Source organism: Miscanthus floridulus, chromosome 12 (genome assembly GCF_019320115.1).
Source record: "Miscanthus floridulus cultivar M001 chromosome 12, ASM1932011v1, whole genome shotgun sequence".
Classification (NCBI taxonomy): Eukaryota; Viridiplantae; Streptophyta; class Magnoliopsida; order Poales; family Poaceae; genus Miscanthus; species Miscanthus floridulus.
Window position 1 is genome coordinate 11248777 of NC_089591.1, and position 21510 is coordinate 11270286.

General features: G+C 39.7%; 1 protein-coding gene across 1 annotated transcript; it reads right to left on the minus strand.

Moving 5' to 3' along the window:
- Positions 1–1687: 1687 nt before the first annotated feature.
- LOC136497258 (GDT1-like protein 2, chloroplastic) lies at positions 1688–9349 on the minus strand. Its single transcript, XM_066493054.1, has 10 exons — positions 9108–9349; positions 8433–8579; positions 8163–8346; positions 7471–7518; positions 4086–4182; positions 3738–3898; positions 3454–3519; positions 3292–3342; positions 3096–3200; positions 1688–2018 (listed from the first exon to the last, which is right to left on the minus strand). The coding sequence occupies exons 1-10, from the start codon at positions 9242–9244 to the stop codon at positions 1953–1955; spliced, it is 1062 nt and encodes a 353-aa protein (XP_066349151.1). The 5' UTR covers positions 9245–9349; the 3' UTR covers positions 1688–1952.
- Positions 9350–21510: the final 12161 nt, after the last annotated feature.

Here is a 21510-nt window from a genome sequence, read left to right on the forward strand (position 1 = left end):
CTATCCCGTAGCAACACATGGCCACGAACCTATTTACATATACACTCGAACCTGTGTGTATATCATTATACGGAGATGCAACAGAACTTATTCATGAATTTATTGGCGCATGAAAGAAATAGATATCGTAGAATTCTTTCTGCTGATATAAAATATTATTTTAGCCGTATCACAAAAAGTCTATATAGTAGAGTTTGTGAGCCTGCGACATCGCGCTCTCCGTGACTGTGTTAATTTTATGAGCTTTGCCTTTTGAATTAAATGTCACTTTGACATCGGTATTTAATTTAACAGTATTGTTATCTTATCGTGCGATCCGTGTGTTTTTAGTACAAAAGATTTAGTTGTCCCGTAGCAACACACGGACACGCTACCTAGTCAATATTAATGTACAAACATCGAAGTGTAACCATATATTGCTTTTAATTTGAAAAACATGTTGTATGCGTATTAATCAAATTATTATTTAATGTAAAATTCAGAAATATGTGTGGCATGTTCAGCGAATCAGCGTAGCTGCTAATTTGTATCTCACGTTAACAAAGGTACACAACAGGAAGAACGGATCGAGTCAGAGCTAGATCAGAAAAACAACTTGGGATTAAAGATGCTAAGACTGGACTAGGAGAATCTGTATTTGTACGGAAAGACTTAATGAATGGATAGAAAGTTACGTAGTTTCTCCACATGATCTCTGCTCACGTACGTACCTCTGCTGACCAAAGATGAATTGGGCGCCCTACACGTACTGAGTCCTGACGATGTTCCGCTCGGGCGGCTTGCTGCACCCACAAGGATGGTCGGCATTGAGTGCTAGCAATTGTCGTGACGAAGCTCCTAGCTGTGACAGGGTAGGGCGTGCATGGATGGACAAGCAGACATGGTTGATCGGATCAACATGCATAGGGTAGTCGGACAACAATCTCGTGCAAAGATCACGGGAACACACGTAGGGGAACACACGTAGGAGAGCGAGTTGACATATGAGAGTTATTAGAGGAGACAGATCGATGGATACCATGGAGAAGATGACCACACGACATGGCCTTCCCACGATGTGGCGAGTTTCCGGCAAGGGTTAGGCAAGGGTTAGACAATGGCCATCAGCAGCGTGCGAAGTCTTGAGACGGTGGTGGTTTTCTCCATCGGCCTCTCCTCACTGGCGGCGACGGCAATGGCAGTACCTGGCCCGGGCGAACTTGTGGCATCGATGGTTCCTTCGTTTCGCAGCTAGGGCATGTACCTGACCGAGAGGGAGTCGAGCTGCCGTTGCGTAGGCGTACATGACCGAGAGGGACTCGAGCCATGGGATTGAGGGGCGCATGGGGTAATGTAAGATCTCGGACGACGGAAAGCTCATATGACACGGCATCTAGATTGAATGGTTATTAATGAAGGAGAGTAAGATCTCGAACGACGAAAAACTCATGTGAAACAGTGTCGGACGACGAAAGGCTCATATGAAACGGTGTCAAGATCAAACGGTTATGAGAGAGGGATAGCCCCCAACAAAAAAAACTTGCTCTTTTATAGTGTGATGAGTTTGCAATTTTTTATATATAATTGTGTAATTTCCCCTTTTTTTTTGGTAACTGAGTTGTTTTTCAGCACAATTCATCCTGGGAGTTCCTTTTGTCATTGTCTCCCATGAATGAACAATAAGCACATGATTGACAAAAGTCAACACTAGATCCTTAGCAAGTAACTTCTCATTAAACAAATCTAACTAAATTATTTGAATGGTAACATCTGTAAATTGTCCATATGATGCAGGTTTCCAGTCTGTCTGATACAATTTTTGGCACATCGAAATCATCTCATGGAACCCAAAAGATAACGTCTATCTACATACAACATGTGCAAAGCCTACTTGGGTTTGCCCCTCAACTTCAAAATCTAAGACCACACTCGAACTGCGAAGTCTTTCCCTAACCACAGATTCTTCAGATAGATTAGAATGCACCAAAAAGCGTCCCTGCAGCGAAGAGCAAAAATAGTACTCCTCCTAACAAGCCAACCTGAAAAATAATGTAATTCCATGAGTCCTAAATCAAAAGGGTATGCAGAGCAAGGTGACAACAATATGGTAAAGCATTCATGATTATACCAGAACGAACGATCAAAAGCAGCGGCGTGCCTTGCAACATTAGCGTGGAGACAGCCCTAGCTCCGAGAATTCTTGGAGCTGGATATCCCTAGCTCTAAAATTTCTTGAAGCTGATCTGAGGTAGACTCTAGACTAGAAGTGTTTGTGTGGCTATCTTTTTCGTACTCTAGGTTAAACGCATATGTTGAAACCACTTTAGTTATAAACTCTAGTGCAAAACTCCAAAGCTGGAAGTCCAATCTTCCAGAGGCGTTCACAGGAGGCAAGGATGTGCATGCAAGCGTCTGTACTGTGTTTTAGGTATTTGCAATTAAATGAAGCACTGGAATTTTATTTAGGATACAAAGCAGGTCCTGAGTAACTGCTTTAAAATCCAAACTCTTCTTTTCACTGCTTAAGTAAACAGTATGGAGATCTGGAGCATCACGGTCACACATACACACAAATTGTCTTTACGTGTTCTTTCATAGATAACCCATGTCCACACACAAAAACACATTACAAACTAAAAACTATTGTTTGTATTGAATTTGTGCAATGATTTTTTTCTCATAATCATTACAAGTTTTTTTAGGGCGGGCCTGGTGCAAGCGGTAGAGTCTTACCGCCTGTGACCGGAAGGTCCCGGGTTCGAGTCGCGGTCTCCTCGCATTGCACAGGCGAGGGTAAGGCTTGTCACTGACACATTTCCCCAGACCCCGCATAGAGTGGGAGCTCTCTGCACTAGATACGTCCTTTGCCTACCCCAACTTGTTTGGGACTTAAAGGCTTTGTTGTAATCATTACAAGTTTTTATTTTAAATTTGGTATTTTTGTAAGTCTACAACTTATAATGCATTAACCTACATTATTTGGGCCTAGAGGCTTTGTTATTGTTGTTGACTTGTTGCTTTGAGTTTATGAGCACCATAGATTTTACATAAATGTTGACAAGTTACCAACAGTTACACAGAAGATCATCCATGACCAAAGGACATTTTTTTCTTACCAGCTTCTCAGACAAGTAGTTGGCCAGGAATGCTCCTCCAAGAATAGCAAGGACTGTTGCAATCAAGTGTCCAGCTATGGCTCCACTAGCAACACCCAAAGGAGACTACAAAAATAAGACAGCTTAGTAAATGCTTACACCAGCTAAACCAAATAATTTAAAATTGAATATTTGTATAGACAACTCTCAAACAGACCTGAGCAGCACCCAAAGCAATTGTTGCAAGCATAGAGCGATCTCCCCACTCCTACAGGTGCAGAACATTTGGCAAGAAGTAATATGGTTGTTTGACAATATCTAAGGACCATGGTCCCAAATGTTCTTGGCAAATAATTTCAGTGCAGGAGATACAGCTTACAGCAAAGAAAACAAGACTGAAGGACTTCCAAAGGACTTCCAGAGGACTGGTGAGCTTTTCAGAAACCTGTAACATGGTAAATGACTTTCAGTAAAGACCAGAGAAAAGGCTGGGAACTTTTTCAAGTACTTCAATTTGTGAGGAACACGATTCAACAAAATCTCAAAATCGGAGTATGGGTATGGTGCAAACTTGCACCAGCTTTCAGGTACATAATGTAAAAGCAAACAATTATAGTTTTCGAAAAGAATTCTCAACATAATCACTTTCTGGACAAGGACAACCTTTTCCTTGACAAGCTCCTTGGCATCAGCCAGTTCCCCACTTTCCGAATTCCCCTGAAGGTTCCCGTTGGCATTATCAGGAAGTGCTAATGCATCTCTTATTGACTTGAAACCAAAGAATGCCAGCAGAGCAACTGCAGCATACTCTCCTATTGGTAGCGCTGAAGGAACACCATGGTATCACAACTATCTTGTTAGCACAATGAGATAAGCTTACCACAACTAAACACAATTTCAGAAACAATGAAAGATCGTACATTACAATTACAATACACATAGTTACCACAAAAGACATGAGCATTTCTTTCCAAACATAATTGATTATTTACTAAAGTAGTTAATACTAACTTGTTTGAAACTGTGCTGGCACAGACTGGAAAATCCGTCCAATTATAACACTCACGATAGTCATCAGGGAGAGAGCAGCCACTGACCCAAGTAAAACCTGCTCATAAAATTCACAAGAGATACAAAATGCTGAAAACATCTGCTGAAGAACTACATATTGTTCTACAGAAAAAGAAAATAAGCCAAATCATATAGTTAATACTCCCTCCGTCCACAAAAGGATGCAATTCTCACTTTTCAGGAACTCAAACGATTTGAAATTTGACCAAAGTTATATAAAAAGGTACTAATATCTATGATACAAAATAAGTATCATTAAATTAATTATGAAATATATTTTTGTAGTAAACCTAGTTGGTACATGAAGGGCGGGCCTGGTGCAAGCGGTAGAGTCTTACCCCCTGTGACCGGAAGGTCCCGGGTTCGAGTCGCGGTCTCCTCGCATTGCACAGGCGAGGGTAAGGCTTGCCACTGACACCCTTCCCCAGACCCCGCACAGAGCGGGAGCTCTCTGCACTGGGTACGCCCTTTTTTTTTAAAGCTAGTTGGTACATAAATGCTAATACTATTCACTATAAACAAGTTAAGGTAGTTTGACTTGAACAAGTCCCATAGTTGCATTCTTTTGTGGATGGAGGGAGTAGAAGAATATTTGAATATACTCCACACGCTAAACAAATTTCACTGGAAAACTGAAACCATGAAACCACCACTTCAAAACAATAATTCTCATATATACGGCAATGGGAAAATTTGTAGCACTAAGTTCTTGGAAAAAGATCCCTGTTTATCATAGTTCCAGTTAAGACTTCAACTCAAAAACAACATGCAATGCAAAATTTCAGATCACATATATTCAACTGTCCTGGAGTCCTGTTGCACATACAGTCCTCGCCAACTGGCTACCTCCACCTGATCTCAGGTTGCTGCCATGTTGTCACTGGCAACATTCAGGCATAAGCTATGCTATGAGGGGGTGCTAGACTCTGCACTCTAGCCAGTGACCAATGGAACACTCCATACATATGAGTGATGTCTGATAAAGCATGATTTGAAACGCCATTCATAGTTTCCTTCACGTGCAGGTGCAGTTAACAATGTCTGAATTTTGGTAAATATTTTATTTACAAGGAGATCTCTGCCCAGCAGTTTTTTTTTGGGTGCGTGCGTGCGTGTGTGTGTGTGTGTGTGGTGGTGGTGGTAGTGGGGGGGGGGGGGGGGGGGGCAGCATGGTGGCTGCTGGCGTCCCCCTCAAAGGCTCAAACCCTCTTCCCTCCACCATTTTTATAGTGGCATACTGCCATTTTTGTATTAACTAGCAAATATGCCCGTGCGTTGCAACGGGTTAAAAAAACTATCAAATATTAATAGGAAACAAAAATGGGAATGTTACATATCGAATTTTTCCTTTCTATCAAATTTAAAAGATATAATTTATTTTTATATTATCCAAGTGTTAATGCGAAACGAGAATGGGAATGCCCACGATACTCATAATAGAAGTTAATATTGGCCAAAACATGACATGTCCTATTAAGTTTGTATCAAATTAAAATGCAATTTTAATAGTTTCTTTTGTTTCATTTAAGCACAACAATGTTTACTCCTACATATATTGTAACTTTATTTTTTATATTATTCATGTCTTGGTAGGGTTAGATATTGAATTTTGTGACTTCTTTTAGTGACCTGTAAAAGTATGGAACTCTACTGATTAAAATAGGCAAGGAGATAGTCGCAGTCGTGTTAAGGATTGGTCTGTCCGTTGATGATTATGACAGAGACTTCGCTCGATTTTCGTGTGGCAGCTCACGTCGAGGATTGTATTGATACATGTGTAAAGATCGAGGATATGTTTTTTGTTATACTGGATTAATTATAATATTTGATTAATATTGGCAAGGGGTTAGTCGTCCTCGTCGTGTCAAGGATTGGTCTGTTGTTGATGATTATGACGGAGACTTCTCCCGTTTTTTCACATGGTAGCCCTTGTCGAGAATTGCATTGATATATGTATACATCTTGAAAGTATATTTCTTTTGATTATATTGTTTTTTAGCCTACCCCAACTTGTTTGGGACTTAAAGGCTTTGTTGTTGTTGTTGTTGTTGTTTTTTTAATACATTTATTTTAATTAGATTGGATGAAAAACTGCTCAACATTTCAGTCTAAAGTTTGATTAATTGGACCATGATCTAGATTTTAATAGTAATAAGTTTTATTTGTAATCAAAACTACATGAACAAGCTAATGGTGGAAAATTTTATTTAGGGTCTGATCGTTTTAATCTTAATTCAAGTGGGTTGGAGGGGATTTGATAAAAGCAAACATGCACTTAGTAGGGAAAGGTCAAGGGTTCAAATATCCAACACTATATTTATTATTTATTTTTTTATGTTTATATATAGGACAAATAGGAAACAAAAGGAGAAAGCCAGAGAACATGCAGCACGGCAAGCACGGTAAAGACGGAACCTACGCAAAGAACCGTCAAGCAGAAATACATCTAGTAGAAAAGGAAAAGAAAAAACAAAAACACGGAAAGGATAGGTAGAAAAGGAAAAAGAAAAAAAAACGCGAAAAGGATATGGAACAGGTTACTGGCAGTCTACTCCAACCCCGGATGATTATTAGGTTGGACGAAACAAAAATTATGCAAGAAATTTTGCTTCTTTAGTATTAGGTACAGATACAGATTACTAGTGAGAGATTTATAAGAGAAAAGGAGATATTCTAGAAAAGGAAAAAAGACCCATTCAAAAAGGAAGTGGATGTGCAAGTTGAAGAAAAAAGATGTGCGAGAGTTTTTTTTTGAGGGGAAAGACGTGCGGGAGTTGAAGAAAAAAGAAAACGGAAGGTCAGACTATATAAAAAAGAAAAATTGGAGTCTAGAAAAAAGAAGGTCCGATAGAGGACGGAAACAAAATTTACTCGGACATGGAAACTGAGCAGGGTGTCACTCGGCAATTGGATTGGACAAAGTTTTGATTTAGGTAGAAATTTTGCCTGTTTAGTATTAAGTATAGGTATAGAGGTATATAGACGGATTAGGATTACTATTCCAATTCAGTTTATTGAGGCTCAGAGAGATCTATTTGTCCTAACTATCTAGGGTCATATAAGTCTAGAGGGAAGAAACTCTCAACTACCGGTAGTTAAGAGGAGGTGGACGAAAAAAATGGATGGACGAAAAAAAATGGCCGGAAATTTTGCCTCTTTATTAGTAGGTATAAAATAGCAGGCACTTTGGAGTGACATATATACAAGTTTCTCTGTCAAGGATCAGATCATAGAGATGCAATATCTAGAGATGAGCAAAGAGGGAAAATCAATTAGCTAGGCAATAAAGTGGGGCATTTATTAAATTTCTATGCTCACAACATACCAGTGCTCTTTGATATTGCATCGCGAGTAGTGCAGCAATGAAAAACGTCTGTGATGGCAGAAGCGTCAAGGCAATCAGATTCCTTCATCTATTAGAAGTGCTTTAAACATAGAACATAATATGAAAAAGGAAGATATCTCTGCTGATAAAAAATTACAAATTGAACAGCATATAGCTACAATTGGTAGCAACCAAACGACAAAAAATTGAGAACTGCAATACATGTATAGTTGAAACTAAACAATAGCAATTCACTACAGAGGTAATGCAAAGTCCTCAACTCTTTAAATATAGTAAGTTATCATCACAACGATAGATGAAACTGCATGCTGCTAACAGCTAAGCTTCATGTACTTTACAAACCAAGGTTGTACCATTTATGAAGCAAAATCTCAAAGACGGAGATGAAGAATGAGGATGAAAATGAAACACCACAAAGAATGATGAGAACATTAACATATTGGTGAACTCTATAATATATACCGATGGCTGAACTCAAAAGAATGTGAAAACCTCAAAACTTCAGTCTGCTCAGTAAATTTACTGACTCCAAGTATGTTGTGAACGTTTCAATAACACTACAAAGTGCAGTATTTCTTATGTGACTGTAAAGAAGGTGAAGAGCCATCTTGCAGCGTATCTGGAAGTTCAAGATGAGAAGGGGAAAAGGCCAATTGAAATAAATTTTATACCTTATCTCCAATCTCAGATACAAAAATCAGTGTAAATGCTGCTGTGAAACCTGATTTTGCCAGCATAGCTACAACTGCAGATGGTTGTCCTTTAAAAAAAACGAAAAAACTAGTTGCCAGGGCACACAGAAGTAGCACGGCACCAATGGATTGCAGGTAATGAGATCCTGAAAGTTGTTTTGCTCTGCGATGCATTGTCAAGGATAGAAGTTCAGTGTACAGGAGGTTGCATGGAAATGGAGAGGAAACAAGGGGAGGGTGAACACTAACAATTTGTTGGGGTCTCCGGTAGAAGAGGTATCCAAACGTTCTCCATGGCTATTTGCTTCATCTTCTCCATAACTCCCAGCACCAACATTTACATTGGACATTTGGGCCCTGATGTCATGCCTTATTGGTTTCATCCATGATAACAACCTACATTTTAATGTCAAATAACAAGGTAAGTAGTTAATCAAATGGCAATGCTTGAGGCAAGACATAAATAGCATCTAAAAGATTATGGGAGCCCTTTGAGTCAGTAAAAGATGGTCTAGGTAGTGTTACAGATCTCAGGGCTAGTTTGTGGTTCATATATCGTTCTCCAGAACTTAGTGACTTATGTATAAACTCTTAGCAAATTTAATAGGGTCTTACTGTTATGGCTCCAAAAAGGATGTTTTCACCAAATGTATACATCAAGAAGTAGGAAAGAAACTGCAAAACTAGTGTTCAATATCCATAACTTGCTGCCATAGTGTTCCTAATTCTCGCGCTATCTGATCCTCGAATTGGTCTATCTAGATGCAATTCGAATTGGTTACGGTCGTGTCTGTCAGGCATAATGGAGGTCCAGCGACATGAAGGAAAGCCGGTGATCTAGTGCACAGGTGAAACGAAGCAAACGAAACATATAAGAAAGGTCGCAACAGCTACTGATTTTGCTTCCAATGGCGCGTACCAAACCTGACCGTGGCCGCCGCCTTCTGCTCGGGCTCGGCGGCGACGCGGCGGGGACCCCTCGCCCTCGCAGCCGGCGGGCGCGCGCGGGCGGCCGTGCCTCCCCCGGGCCACCGAGCGGCAGTAGCCACCAGCACCACCATCCCGTGGACGCCTGGCGCCGCTGGGGTGCGCGGTCCACCGGCGCGGCGGGAGCTGGAATGGGCGAGAAGAAGAGAGCACGGGAGAGGAGAGGGACGGGGGGAGAGAAAGAGAGAGCGCACCGAGGATAGCAGCGAATATAGATGGGCAACGGCCCTGCCCGGCCCTGCCCGGCACTGTAACAGGCCGACACAGCCCGATGGGGTTCAGGCCGAGTAGGCATGCCGTGCCCTGCGGGCTGTGTCTAACATGCACGTGGGCCTAATCTTTGGCCCAAGCACGACCCTATGGGGCTTTTTCGGGCTGGGCTAGCCCGTCAGGCACGCCAGAATTTGCGGGTCATGTCAGCCCACAGTCCGGTTGTCACACCCTAAAATTTTTTATTTTGGGTTGTGCTTAGAAAACACTAAATAAAAAGAATTATTTTAATATTTAGATAAAATTTATCAAGTTTAGTTTAAACTAGCGCAAATTTAGTTATAGGAAAAATATGAATTTTCAAAGTTTTCTAATTTTGACGGGCGTTTGGATGATGTGATGTTTGTTTGTTGCTTCTTTGTGTGTTGAGAGTGAGTAAAGTCTTTAAAATGCGTTAGTAGATCGATTTTCCTTCTTCGGCACGCTTTTATTTTTTTCTACAATCAAATTATTTGTTTCTCAGCTCAAGTTTTTGTTGGAAGCTTCCTAAAATCTTTTCTTTGTAACGCAAATAATTCCTTTTAGTTTTTCATCCGTCAATCAATCTCTACAAATTTTTCGGGAATCTTTCTAGCTTTTTCTGAAACTTGTTCCTATTTGTCTGTGAGCATAATTTAATTTTTAGATGCTCTAAATTATCTTATCATGGGCTCCAAATATTTTATTTGGGTTCCTCATGTTCCATAACGTCTCTAGAAATTTTCTCTGAATTTTTAGAGCTTTCGGAGCATTTTTCACGGCTTAAATAATAATTCTAGACTTTTCTGAAATTATTTTATCCACAAAATTAATTAATTCTAAAAATAACAAATCTCTCATTTTTCTGACGCTCAAAGCATATGTGCAATAATCCTAATAAATCCTAAAGGCCCATGCATTTATTTACTAATAGGCTTTAATGATTATTTAGACCCATTAGTAAATGTGGAGGGTGCAACATCAATTAGTACCATATTGCTAGTTGATGTAGATATGGGGAGTTTTTCTCCTTATAAATATGAACCAACTCCTTGGACAAAAACACACCAAAACTACCGAAAGGGAAACCCCTAGTTTAAGAAATCCCTCGTATAGTAAATTAGAAATTTTTCCTCCTCTCGTCGTCGCCGTCGCCGTCATGCTGCCTAGCCCGACCATCCTCTCCTTTGTGTAACAAATCGAGCCCACCCCTGCGTAGCTGCTGTTGCCATGGCCTTATGGTGGCTGTACGGGAGACCAAGAGATGAAGATGAGGTAATTATGAAATTACCACCAGTTCATAATATCGTCATTGTATATTCGTTTTAAGTCTGTTTCGAGTCATTTTAATTGCGTTAGATTTGTATCGATGTGATCTATATGCTAGTGTCGTTGTTTTTCATGTAAAGTGACTTTTATATGTATATTTAAATATTAATTTGATTAATATGCATACAACTAATTTTTATAAATAAAGCAACATAATTGTATACAATGCTCTTTTGCAAATAAGTTTTAACATGACTAGTTGCTAACATAAATATATTTCTAAATTATAATATGTTTAGTCTAAACACACATCAAAATTGATTAGATGTTCTCACATGTCAGTTTGTATTTGCAAGTTAAAGTTGAATTGGCATAAATGATATCAAAATATTTATAAATAAAATATGATTAACTTTAACTTAGTTTTTAACTATAAATATGATTTGTTTAATCTAAATTAATGCTACTCATATAGTTTTTCCTAATTAACATAAATCAAGCTTATAGTCTTCTCTTTTCTTTTATAATATAAAACTCTGCAGTCGTTTCTTTACTAATGTAGTTTTGATTAGTGTGCTTTTCGTGTCTGTGTGTTCGAAGCGACGTGTAGAACATCTTTAAAACATTTTTACTTGGTATTTATTATATTTGGTGTACTGTTCTAATTTAGATCTATTGTTTGCTTCGTGTATGATTGCATGGATGTTTATGTGGTGCTATATGATCATGTCCAGTCGGTGAGCTATACGTGGTAAATCAAGAAGCAGATCTTTGGAGATTTGGATTGGAAGAAGAATCTGAGTTTAAGGCAAGTATAGCATGGGATCATCATTGTTGTCCTATTCACCTCAATATCACTTTAATTATATGCATGTGTCTACCTTGATTACTACTAAGGATTTCCTAGTACTTTGTACCTTGTGCCTAGATATCTATGGAGTATTGCATTGGGTAGTATGATGATAGTGCTCAACTACAATCATGATCTTGTAAATTGACTAATGGAATATGCAATAAACATTAAAAGATACTTTTTAGCAACATGGAACAAGGTGGCTAGAGCATTGGGCTATTTTTATGGTGCTCTATATTCCTCTTCCTAAGGACTTATCTGTAAGTGATCATTCGGGACTTACAGTACAACTATGAGGGCTATATGGCTTTGGCTTTAGCTCAGTATGAGGACCTTTTCTAGTTTGTTAGTGGTTACCTTTATTGGCGTAAGAATGGCTTACCGAATTGGGTATAGGACAACCTCTACTCTTATGTATATAGCCGTGATGGAATTGTGCCATTCGATAGGGGGTTTCTATATCTGTTTACCGAATGAATCTAATGGCTCTAACTTGTTAGACAAACCTTTGAAAGGCTTCATAGTGAACCCTATCGACCTTTCTTGGTAGTGGGTCAAGAGGCTGATCACCTCAGATGAAATGGTAAATCATGACTCATAGTGAAAGTGTACAACCTCTACAGAGTGTAAAACTGATATATTAGCCATACTCACGATCACGAGTGTAACACCCTACATGCTAGGCTTGCATAATTTGACTTGCATTGCATGAGCATAATCATCAAGCATTCATATATGAGCTTTCACATATGAAACATGTGAAACATGCCTTGTTATTTCATGTTTCCTTGTGTGTATGCTTATGATCAAGTGTGAATAAGTGTAAGTGGTTGATGTTGGTCACTATATGAAAGGACATAGGATGCCGCCTAGAGGGGAGTGAATAGGTATTTCTAAAAATTAACACCTTTAAATGCGGAAATAATTAGAAAATGGAGTTTCTAAAATAGAAACTCTAAATTAAGAGTAATACCACCCCTCACAAGTTAGCCACAGAGTAAACAAGGTATAAAGAATATATCTAGAAGTTATAACCCTGCAACATAAAGTTAGAACAGAGATCAAATAATATTTAGCCCTGAGCTCTAATATCGAACGTGTCCAGCATGAATACCAGACGTGTCCGATATACACGATTTCTGCAGATCAGCCCCGAACTTGCTCCTTTCGATTTCTATCTTCAAACCAAACTGCAGGCACCTACTAGAGATGACAATATACACATAGAACCTGCACGAGAGCTGGAGCAACACAAATATCAAATGAAATGCGAATTGAGACACGATATTTGTTTTACCGAAGTTCGAACTCGTTCGAGTCCTACACTCTATTGAGGGGGCTGCGGGCGACCCAGCGAAGGTTAGCCCTAGAGGGTACCACGAACATCACTCTAGCCAGAGTCTTTTCCAACTCCTTTTCCTCTTTCTACTAGTTGATTCTGAGGCGGCAGAATCGACCGTTACAAACTTTTCGTGGCACACCACAATCTCTTGGGTGCTCTCCGGCGACGCCTAACTATCTAAGACCGAAGAGTCCAAGAGTAACAAATGCGAATCACGAGATTGACAATATGCACAAGTGCTCAAGTGGTTGGATTGCACTCCTTTTGAATTTCACTCAACCCACAATTTGATTTGGCAAATTTGATCAATCACTCACTAAGAGAGGGTTGGGAGAGTTGGCAAGGCTCAAAAAACGTGTATGTGTATCAGCAGAATCAGCAGCCTTTAAAGGTGGAGGCTTAGGGGTATTTATAGCCTCCTTGAAAAAACTAGTCGTTTTATAGCCGTTGTCATACCGGACACGTCCGGTATGACTTACACTGCCCCAACGGTAACTAAGTTATTGTGGTGTTGTGAGGCATCGGAACTCCCAATGAATGCCGGAACTCCCGACTCTCAGCATATTTGAACACTAAGTAACTGAGTTGAAGTTTGCGAGGTGTCAGAACTCCTGACGCATGCCAGAACTTTTGATCGTCGGAACTCCCGACTCTCAAGGCATTTGAAAACTAGCCGTTGGCCTCTGGTCGTCCATACCGGACACGTCTGGTATGACCAGGACAGTGAATCCTCCAAGTTAGTTAAGTATGAGACGTCAAAACTCCTGACCATTACCGAAACTCCTGATGAATCAACCCGAGAACTACACTTTTATCATTGCTGGGCAAATACCGGACACGTCCGGTATTGCTAGACCAACAAAAAATAGATTAGCTTTTTTTTGCCTCTCAAACACTCAAAACTCACATGGGTTGGCTCGAGCACTTATGAAACATTACCTATCAACATGATGCATCCCTCTTAATAGTACAACATTCCTATTAACTCAAATTTAAAAGTATAACGAATTTAAACCTTTTGAGTTGATCTCTTTTGAATTAATGCCGTCTCTTTCAATCTTCATCAAGTAAGGGTGCCAACATATTGATATTAATCTTTTTACTTGAGCATAGCCATCTTGAGCACGTGACTTGATTCCATTCATTAAATTTAAATAATCCCAAATATATCAAGTCACTTCCAAACACTCCAATAGTGATTTGATCCTTCACATTGACATGACTATCATAGCTTGATTAGTACCTCAACTAAATGCAAGTACTTCCTTCGTCATCCTAGCTAGGTTCTTTAGCCGCCAAGCCATCGCTTGTCCTTCACCCTTGCTTAGTACCTCGAAGACTTTCCTTGCTATCTTCACCATCTCAAGCCATCAAGTGACATCTTATGTTGAATCATCCATTCATTTGTATTGTTGTCTTTTTCATTTCAATTTAGCAAGCTTCAAATATGAGACCATTCCATATGCAATCCCTCATGTCTCATTAATTAATTCTTACAAGCTTGCTTTCACACAGTACATGGAAATCCCACAATAAATAAGCCTTTGTATGAATTCTATTTGCATTGTTGTCTTGTCCTTGAACTAGATTATTTATACAACAACACATTATTTTAGCTTTTATTAAGTACCTGTGAGATAACCAATTTCCTGTCCATACTTAGCAAACGGGTTAGACCTTTAATCATATTGTCATTCGATCATCCAAAACCCACTAAAGGGCTAGATGCACTTTCAATCTGCCCCTTATTAGCGATTGATGACAACTTAATTAAAGCTTACAAAAGAATATAAATATTTAAGCTTTTGGGTTCAATGATTTATGAGAGGCTCTCCCTTAATATGTGCTTATGATTAGAATTTACAAAATGACCTCAAATGTCAATTGCACACATTAAAACATATAGGAGACTCCCCCTAAATCATTGCATCCGTAGGGTGCATGTGTGTGTGACAAAGTAAAACTGTGGTGCATATAACAAGATATATCACACAAGAATAAATATAAAGGCATCACATCAAATATTTTCAATCTAGCATGCACAGTCCTTATGAAAATAAATACAACACATGTATGTCACACATAACACTCATTTCATATTTTCTCAAGTCCACAAGCCACAAATATATAAATAAAGATCATGTCTCAAGAGATACATAGATAAAGCATAAGTAAGTCTCATCTCTCACATGATACAATCTATCTCAAACTCCAGATACATCAATGAAGCTCAAAAACTAAAATGAAGCTAAAGAAACTACAACATGTGGTACATGCCTTTAGGTACAGAGATAAGCAAATGAAACAAGTGTCCCTGAAGCTTTAATCAGTCTCTCTCCCTCTTTGTCATCTATCACCACAAAGGTCCAACAATGACATACTAAGGACAAAGGGGCTACAAGCTATCGCTGAAGGCTGAGATCACTCATCATCATCTTCATCTCTACCAACATCCTCATCATCTAAGCGTGGAGCACTGGGAGGATGAGAACCACCCACACCATATGGGTCATAGAAACTACCCGTGAGGTTACTCCACTAGTCTGAAGCATACTCGTCTACTGTACTAGGACATGGCTGAGAGTGAGTAGGCACCCAAGCCTATAGTGGTAAAGTGTTAGGGTGCTCTAGAGCCTGCTGCTGCTGTCACTGAAGGAACTCAGCAAACTCTACGTCGTACCTGCCCTGCTGCTTCTCAGTCTTAGGCTCACTAGCTGCCTCATCTGATAGTGGAGACCTAGGAGGATCAAGCTCAAGTCTAGAAGCAATCTGCTTTAGAGTCCAAGTATCCTTCCTCCTAGCCTCCCTCTCCTTCTGCTGATAGGTCCGTATGTCCTTGCACATCCCAAAAATAGCACTAAATATCTTATGAATAGGAGAAGGAGGACTACGGCGATTGAAGAAGAATGTGAAGGAGCATGTGGTAGAGGGGAAGCTTGTCCTACTGCTGCACCACCTATCGGTGCATCTACCTCTGGTGCTGCTGCTGCTCCTCCTGGTCCTGCTGGAGGTACCCCAACCTTAGGTATGTCTGCAACAATCTTCAGGGACTTATGTACCTTGTCATACTCAAAGGTTCACTCATGTGCATGATGTAGTGAGCAAAACCATAGCCCTTGAGGGGCCTCTCACCTACACTCTGGATCTCACACCAGATAAAGTAAAAAACGCTGAAGGGCCGAGCATCAGGTGCCATCCTATGGAGCAGGTTCCTAGAGTAATCTGCGATGTTTCCCTTATCTCCACCCTTGCAATCAATGGTCTTTCTGAACAACCTGTCCAGGTATCTATAAGTAGGGTGAATACCTAGAACCTTGCCCACTACTCCTCTCTCACCTCTCAGTGGGTACATGTAGGCTAGCTGCTCTAGAGGAAGTACCTGTTCTGTATGGATCCTGTCCCTTTGAAGATGCTCCTCTGAAAAACCAAGCAGGGCGGCGAAAGCATCATAATCCACACTGTACCACTAGCCCTCTAGCATCTAGTGCATATGCCTCTCATCCTCCTCAACATATAGGGTGTCATAGAACTGAGCTACCACCTCTGTGTTCCAGTCATGCTGGAACTCCATAATCTCATAAATCCCTGTATGCTCACAAATGGCAATAGCATGATCAATGGAGACCTTCTGCAAATCTCTGATGTACTGCTAGTCAATCCACTAAGACCTGGCAATCACTGGGTTCCTGGTGAGGATCACACTGGTGTAGTAGTCCATATGAAAGGCTATCTAAAATCAATGATCAGACTGAATCCTAGACAAGCCCCTTGGATCAATTCTTCTTTCATCTCTGGCCCTTCTAGTCATGCCTTTCCCTCGATAGTCAACTCTGGCAACATAAGAGGGTACACTAGGTGGATGTGGCTCAAGTAAACCATAGTGCATACTCTAACCTGGCTGGTGCTGAGCTAGAGGTACTACCTGCTCCTCCTCAATCTCTTGCTCATCATCTGAGCTACCACCATCTGAACCTCTGTCAGTGCTCTTCCTCTTTTTTGTACTGGGCTCCACTCTATACTCCTCTGTATCTGTGTTAGAGGAAGAACTATTGTCTCCCTCTTTGTATTGTGGAGCACCTCTAGTAGCCCTAGAGAGTCCTCTACTACTCCCCTGCTCCTGCTGACTGTATCTAGGATGTATTTCCTGTCTTGCCTTCTTGTATTTCTCCAAAGCTAGATCATGCCTATGCTTGGACCTAGGCTCTTGTCTTCCACTCATAGCTGATGTCCTGTATTCAAAGATTTGCAAGGAATTCTAGATACATGCCCAAACTATAGCTTATTTTGGTTGAAATATAGAAATAAGAATAATTATCCTATACTTTGTAATCACCTCAACCAAACTAGGTTAAAAGGTTCACAAAACACAATAGACAATTAAACTTAGTCCTAAAAATCAACCACTGAGAAGATTGAAACAAGGGAGCAAAATTTGCTCTACTGTCCCATATTGGACACGTCCGGTATGCATACCGGACAGGTATGAGTGGACAGCAACCCTAACTGGGATCCTTGGCACAATCTACAACCAATTCAATCCAAACTCCGGGCATTGCTTCTAGACAGGTAATGTAGCATCTCTATCGAAGGAATTCCAAAATCATGCCCTAACTGCTTAGATTGGATGAGGTCTAGGATTAGGGTACCTTGTGAGAGTGATGAAGATGTGATTGGAAATCCAAGTCCCAAAGTCTTTGATCTTGATGAAAATCTCCTCCAATCCAATCTCACTTTCTTCCTTTTCACGGTGGAAACTCGAAATCACCAATGAAGGTTGAGGAGAGGCGGCTGGGTTGGCTGGAAGGAGGAAAAACTAACTTGACCGAAGGGGTATCGACCGTTTTATAACCCCGCTCATACCGGACTGCATACCGGACACGTCCGGTATTTGCGGGCTAGCTGTTCTTGTTCCAAATTTCATTCACTTAATTCCAATCCCCTTTTCTATCATTTCTTGATCCAAAAACATGTATGTCCTTGATCCAAATAAGGTGTAATTACTTTTTTTATCCAAATGCCATGAGTATCACTTCTCTTTTTCCAAATATTTGGCATATATAGATTTTGATTACTTAAGAGAGAGAGATTGTGAGACATAGTAGATTGTGGACTTAAGAAAGCCATGTCATGTGTAATTAGCCAATCAAACAATCAAGAGGAGCTATAATTATCACATGACAAGGCTAGGTCACAAAGACCAAGATTCAAATAGTTTTTCAAATTCACACCACCTACACATGCTAGTTATGGGTTTTGAAAAGCATCTCTCCTATATCACACAAATGCACATTCTAACATATAAAGGGCCTTAGATGCACTTACAATGCATGTATGTAAATACATACCTTTGCCTTGAGCCCACAAGAACACCACTAAGAAGATACATAGCATGATAATCTTTATGTTGACCTTAATTGCCAAATAATCATGCTAGATACATTTTCATCCAAAGGACTACAAAGAATGCTAGATAAATTTGTTAGCCCACAAAGGTGCAAAATAGAAACTGAGCTCCCCCTAAATAAGTGCTTTAAGTAATTTGAATGACTTTTATCTAGCACTTTATTCTATTAAGAATTTAGGAGTCAATTTTCTATTTTGAACCACAACCAAATAATTTGCCATATTTAAATTTGAGTTCAAGAGATGCTCACAATTCACTTAGATTTTGTAAACCATAAGCTTCTAAGTAAATTGAGGATATATGAAAATATATGGATCAAAGACTCAGTTACAATTCTATTAGTGTTCTGGTTCCTGCAATACCGGACACGTCCGGTAGGTATACCGGACACGTCCGGAATACGTAGAACAGAAACATTTTCTCTCTATCCCTGGCCATACCGGACACGTCCGATAGGTGCAGGACAGAAACAAATAATTCGATGCTTGTGATTCTTCGTTTAGCTTTATTATTTATTGCATACCTACATCTCAACAAATGAATTGCTCTACTAGAGAACTATTAAAATCACCATATGGCAAACATGATAATTATCAAGTAAAACTAATTAGCCACTTTTAATTTTTTTACAAATATGCCTATTTGTGAGTCATTGAGCACAAAACAAATAAAGTGGCTATCCTATAAGATTTAGGTACTTATTACCAATGGTGAAGATGAAGTAAATGATATATTCATTAAATTATCTTCGGGTCAACCATATAAGAGATTATGATAAGAATTGGTTGATAGATTGAGTGGATATTATCAATTTGCTTACTCAACCACCCCGAAACCTTTATCTCATCACCAAGTACCTACATCATTAACCTAAGAACACTTTGGTACCCAACTCTTGTTGGGTCCTTTTGAGTTAGTCAACAAGTGCTTAGGCACCCAAATGGCTTTAGCACTAGTTTATGGTGAACACATCACCTTGCTAATGCTAACTCCATTTGTGATCTTCCTAAGCATATCATTATAAACAAATGTGTTCGGCTTAGGTGTGTTACCATTTGGGCATTCATAGCTTAAATGCCCCTTTCTTCTACAAGCATAGCATATGCGGCCTTTGTTTGCTCTATGCTTGTTTTGCTTGTATGGACATGTATCAATCTTGTGGCCCATCTCATTGCATCCATAGCATCTTCTTGTTGCAACTTGGGCTTCCTTTCTTGCCTCTTTGTACATTGGGTATTTCTTGGTAGGATGCCCCAATTTCTTGCTTATGAGATAAGCGCTTTGTCCATCACTTTTCTTTTGGTTGGCCAACTTGTTTGAGGCCTTTTGTTCGGCCACTTCATACTTGTCGGCCCAACTCTTATGTGGACATATGGCCCACTCATGTCCATATAATCCACAACCATAGCATAACCTTTTTCCATGTTTCTTGCTCTTGGTTGTGTTGGCCTTGCATGAGATGTGATTCTTTTGTTGGGTTTTGGAGGAAGCAAGGTTTGAACCCTTCTCAAGTTTCTTCACCATGTTATCACTGTTATCTTGAGAAGGTTGTGCTTTCTCCTTACCCTTCAACCGAATCACATCTTTCTTTAATCTTTCCACCTCTTCTTTAAGCTCTATGTTTTCTATGAGATTTAGCTCAATCGAAGATTAGCTTGCTTGAGGAGCACATTCATTAGTACAAGAAATATTTAATTGAGATGGTGTACTAGTGAGTGAATGTGTGAGAAGTTGAGAAAATTTTACCGATGTGATCACAACCTCATGAGCCACCTCAAGCATGATGCTTGATTCTACTACTTCATCATGAGAGTACTTTAGATGAATATAGTTTGCTTGTAGCACATTATACTTGCTTGATAGTTCATCTAGCCTTGCCTTGAGCTCAAAGTTTTCTTTCTCTAGTTGTGAAACACTAGAAGAGGAGTTAGTGACTAAAGCATGCTCAATTGACAATTTTTTATACCTTTCACTTAGAGCCTTTAGTTCTTCCATCTTAGAGATGAGAAACAATTCTTGCTTTTGAAGCGATTGCTCTTGCTTCTCAATCTCTTCTTCAAGCTCATCATTCTTTTCAACTATCTTCATGATGATGAACTTGTCCTTGTGGTTGAGATGATCAAGGTTGTAGTTGTCTTCAACTTCAACATCACTCTTATCTTGATCATCCACTTGTGATTTCTCCTTCTCTTGATCTTTCTTGTTACTCTTCTTCTTGCTTTTCTTGTCCATGAGACACAAGTGATGAGTATCATAAGATACCGAGGTTGACTCATCACTTGGTCACCACCGGGCTTGAGCATTGTTGCAAATAGTTACTTGCTGCTCTGCTGCCTCAGCAATACTGGACACATCCGGTATGCATACCGAACACGTCTACTATGTGCAGGTAGATAGCAAGTCATGCACTGCTTGCACTTCTTGCTCTGGCTCAGTGCTCTTGAGGTCTTGTGAGGCTTCTTCGCTGCATGAAGACATAATGGACATACTTTCCATTGACTTGATCTTAAGTGCATCATCACATTTGGATTTTTCATATAAATCAAAAAGTCTAGTCCAAATGAGATGAGCACTCTTCAGAGGTGGTTGTCCATTGAAGATTGCCTCATCTTGAACCTCTGCACTCAATGTACTCAAAATAATATTAATAGCTTAAGCATTGAGTTGCACGCATATCTCTTCCTCTTTTGACAATTTTTTGTAGTTGCTCCAATCAACTATAGAAAGAGGTATGCTTGCATCCACAATATGCTCAACAAGAGGACTAATATCTCTAAAAGCATTGAGTACATGTATTGACCAAGGTAGAAAGTTTGAACCATCATTTTGGAGAAGCACTGGCTCCAACTCGATAGGCGTCGACACCCTTTTCTCATGGTGGTGAAGCTTTAGGTGAGAACCTCGCTCTGATACCAATTGAAAGGACCTAGGATGCCACCTAGAGGGGGGGGGGGTGAATAGGTGTTTCTAAAAATTAACACCTTTAAATGCGAAAACAATTAGAAAAGAGAGTTTCCAAAATGGAAACTCTAAATTAAGAGTAATATCACCCCTCACAATTTAGCCACAGAGTAAACACGATATAAAGAATATATCTAGAAGCTACAACCCTACAACACAAAGTTAAAATAGAGATAAAATAATATTTAGCCCTAAGCTCTAATACCGGACGTGTCCGGTATGAATACCGAACGTGTCCGATATACACGATTTCTATAGATCAGCCCTGAACTTGCTCCTTTCA

Excerpts from the sequence above, each read along its gene's own strand:
- LOC136497258 (XM_066493054.1), bottom strand. The coding sequence starts at position 9,244 with ATGGTGGTGCTGGTGGCTACTGCCGCTCGGTGGCCCGGGGGAGGCACG. Across the intron at positions 8,580-9,107 it reads AAGGCGGCGGCCACGGTCAG|GTTGTTATCATGGATGAAAC; the intron begins GTTTGGTACGCG and ends ATTAAAATGTAG. Across the intron at positions 8,347-8,432 it reads ACCGGAGACCCCAACAAATT|AGCAAAACAACTTTCAGGAT; the intron begins GTTAGTGTTCAC and ends AATGCATCGCAG.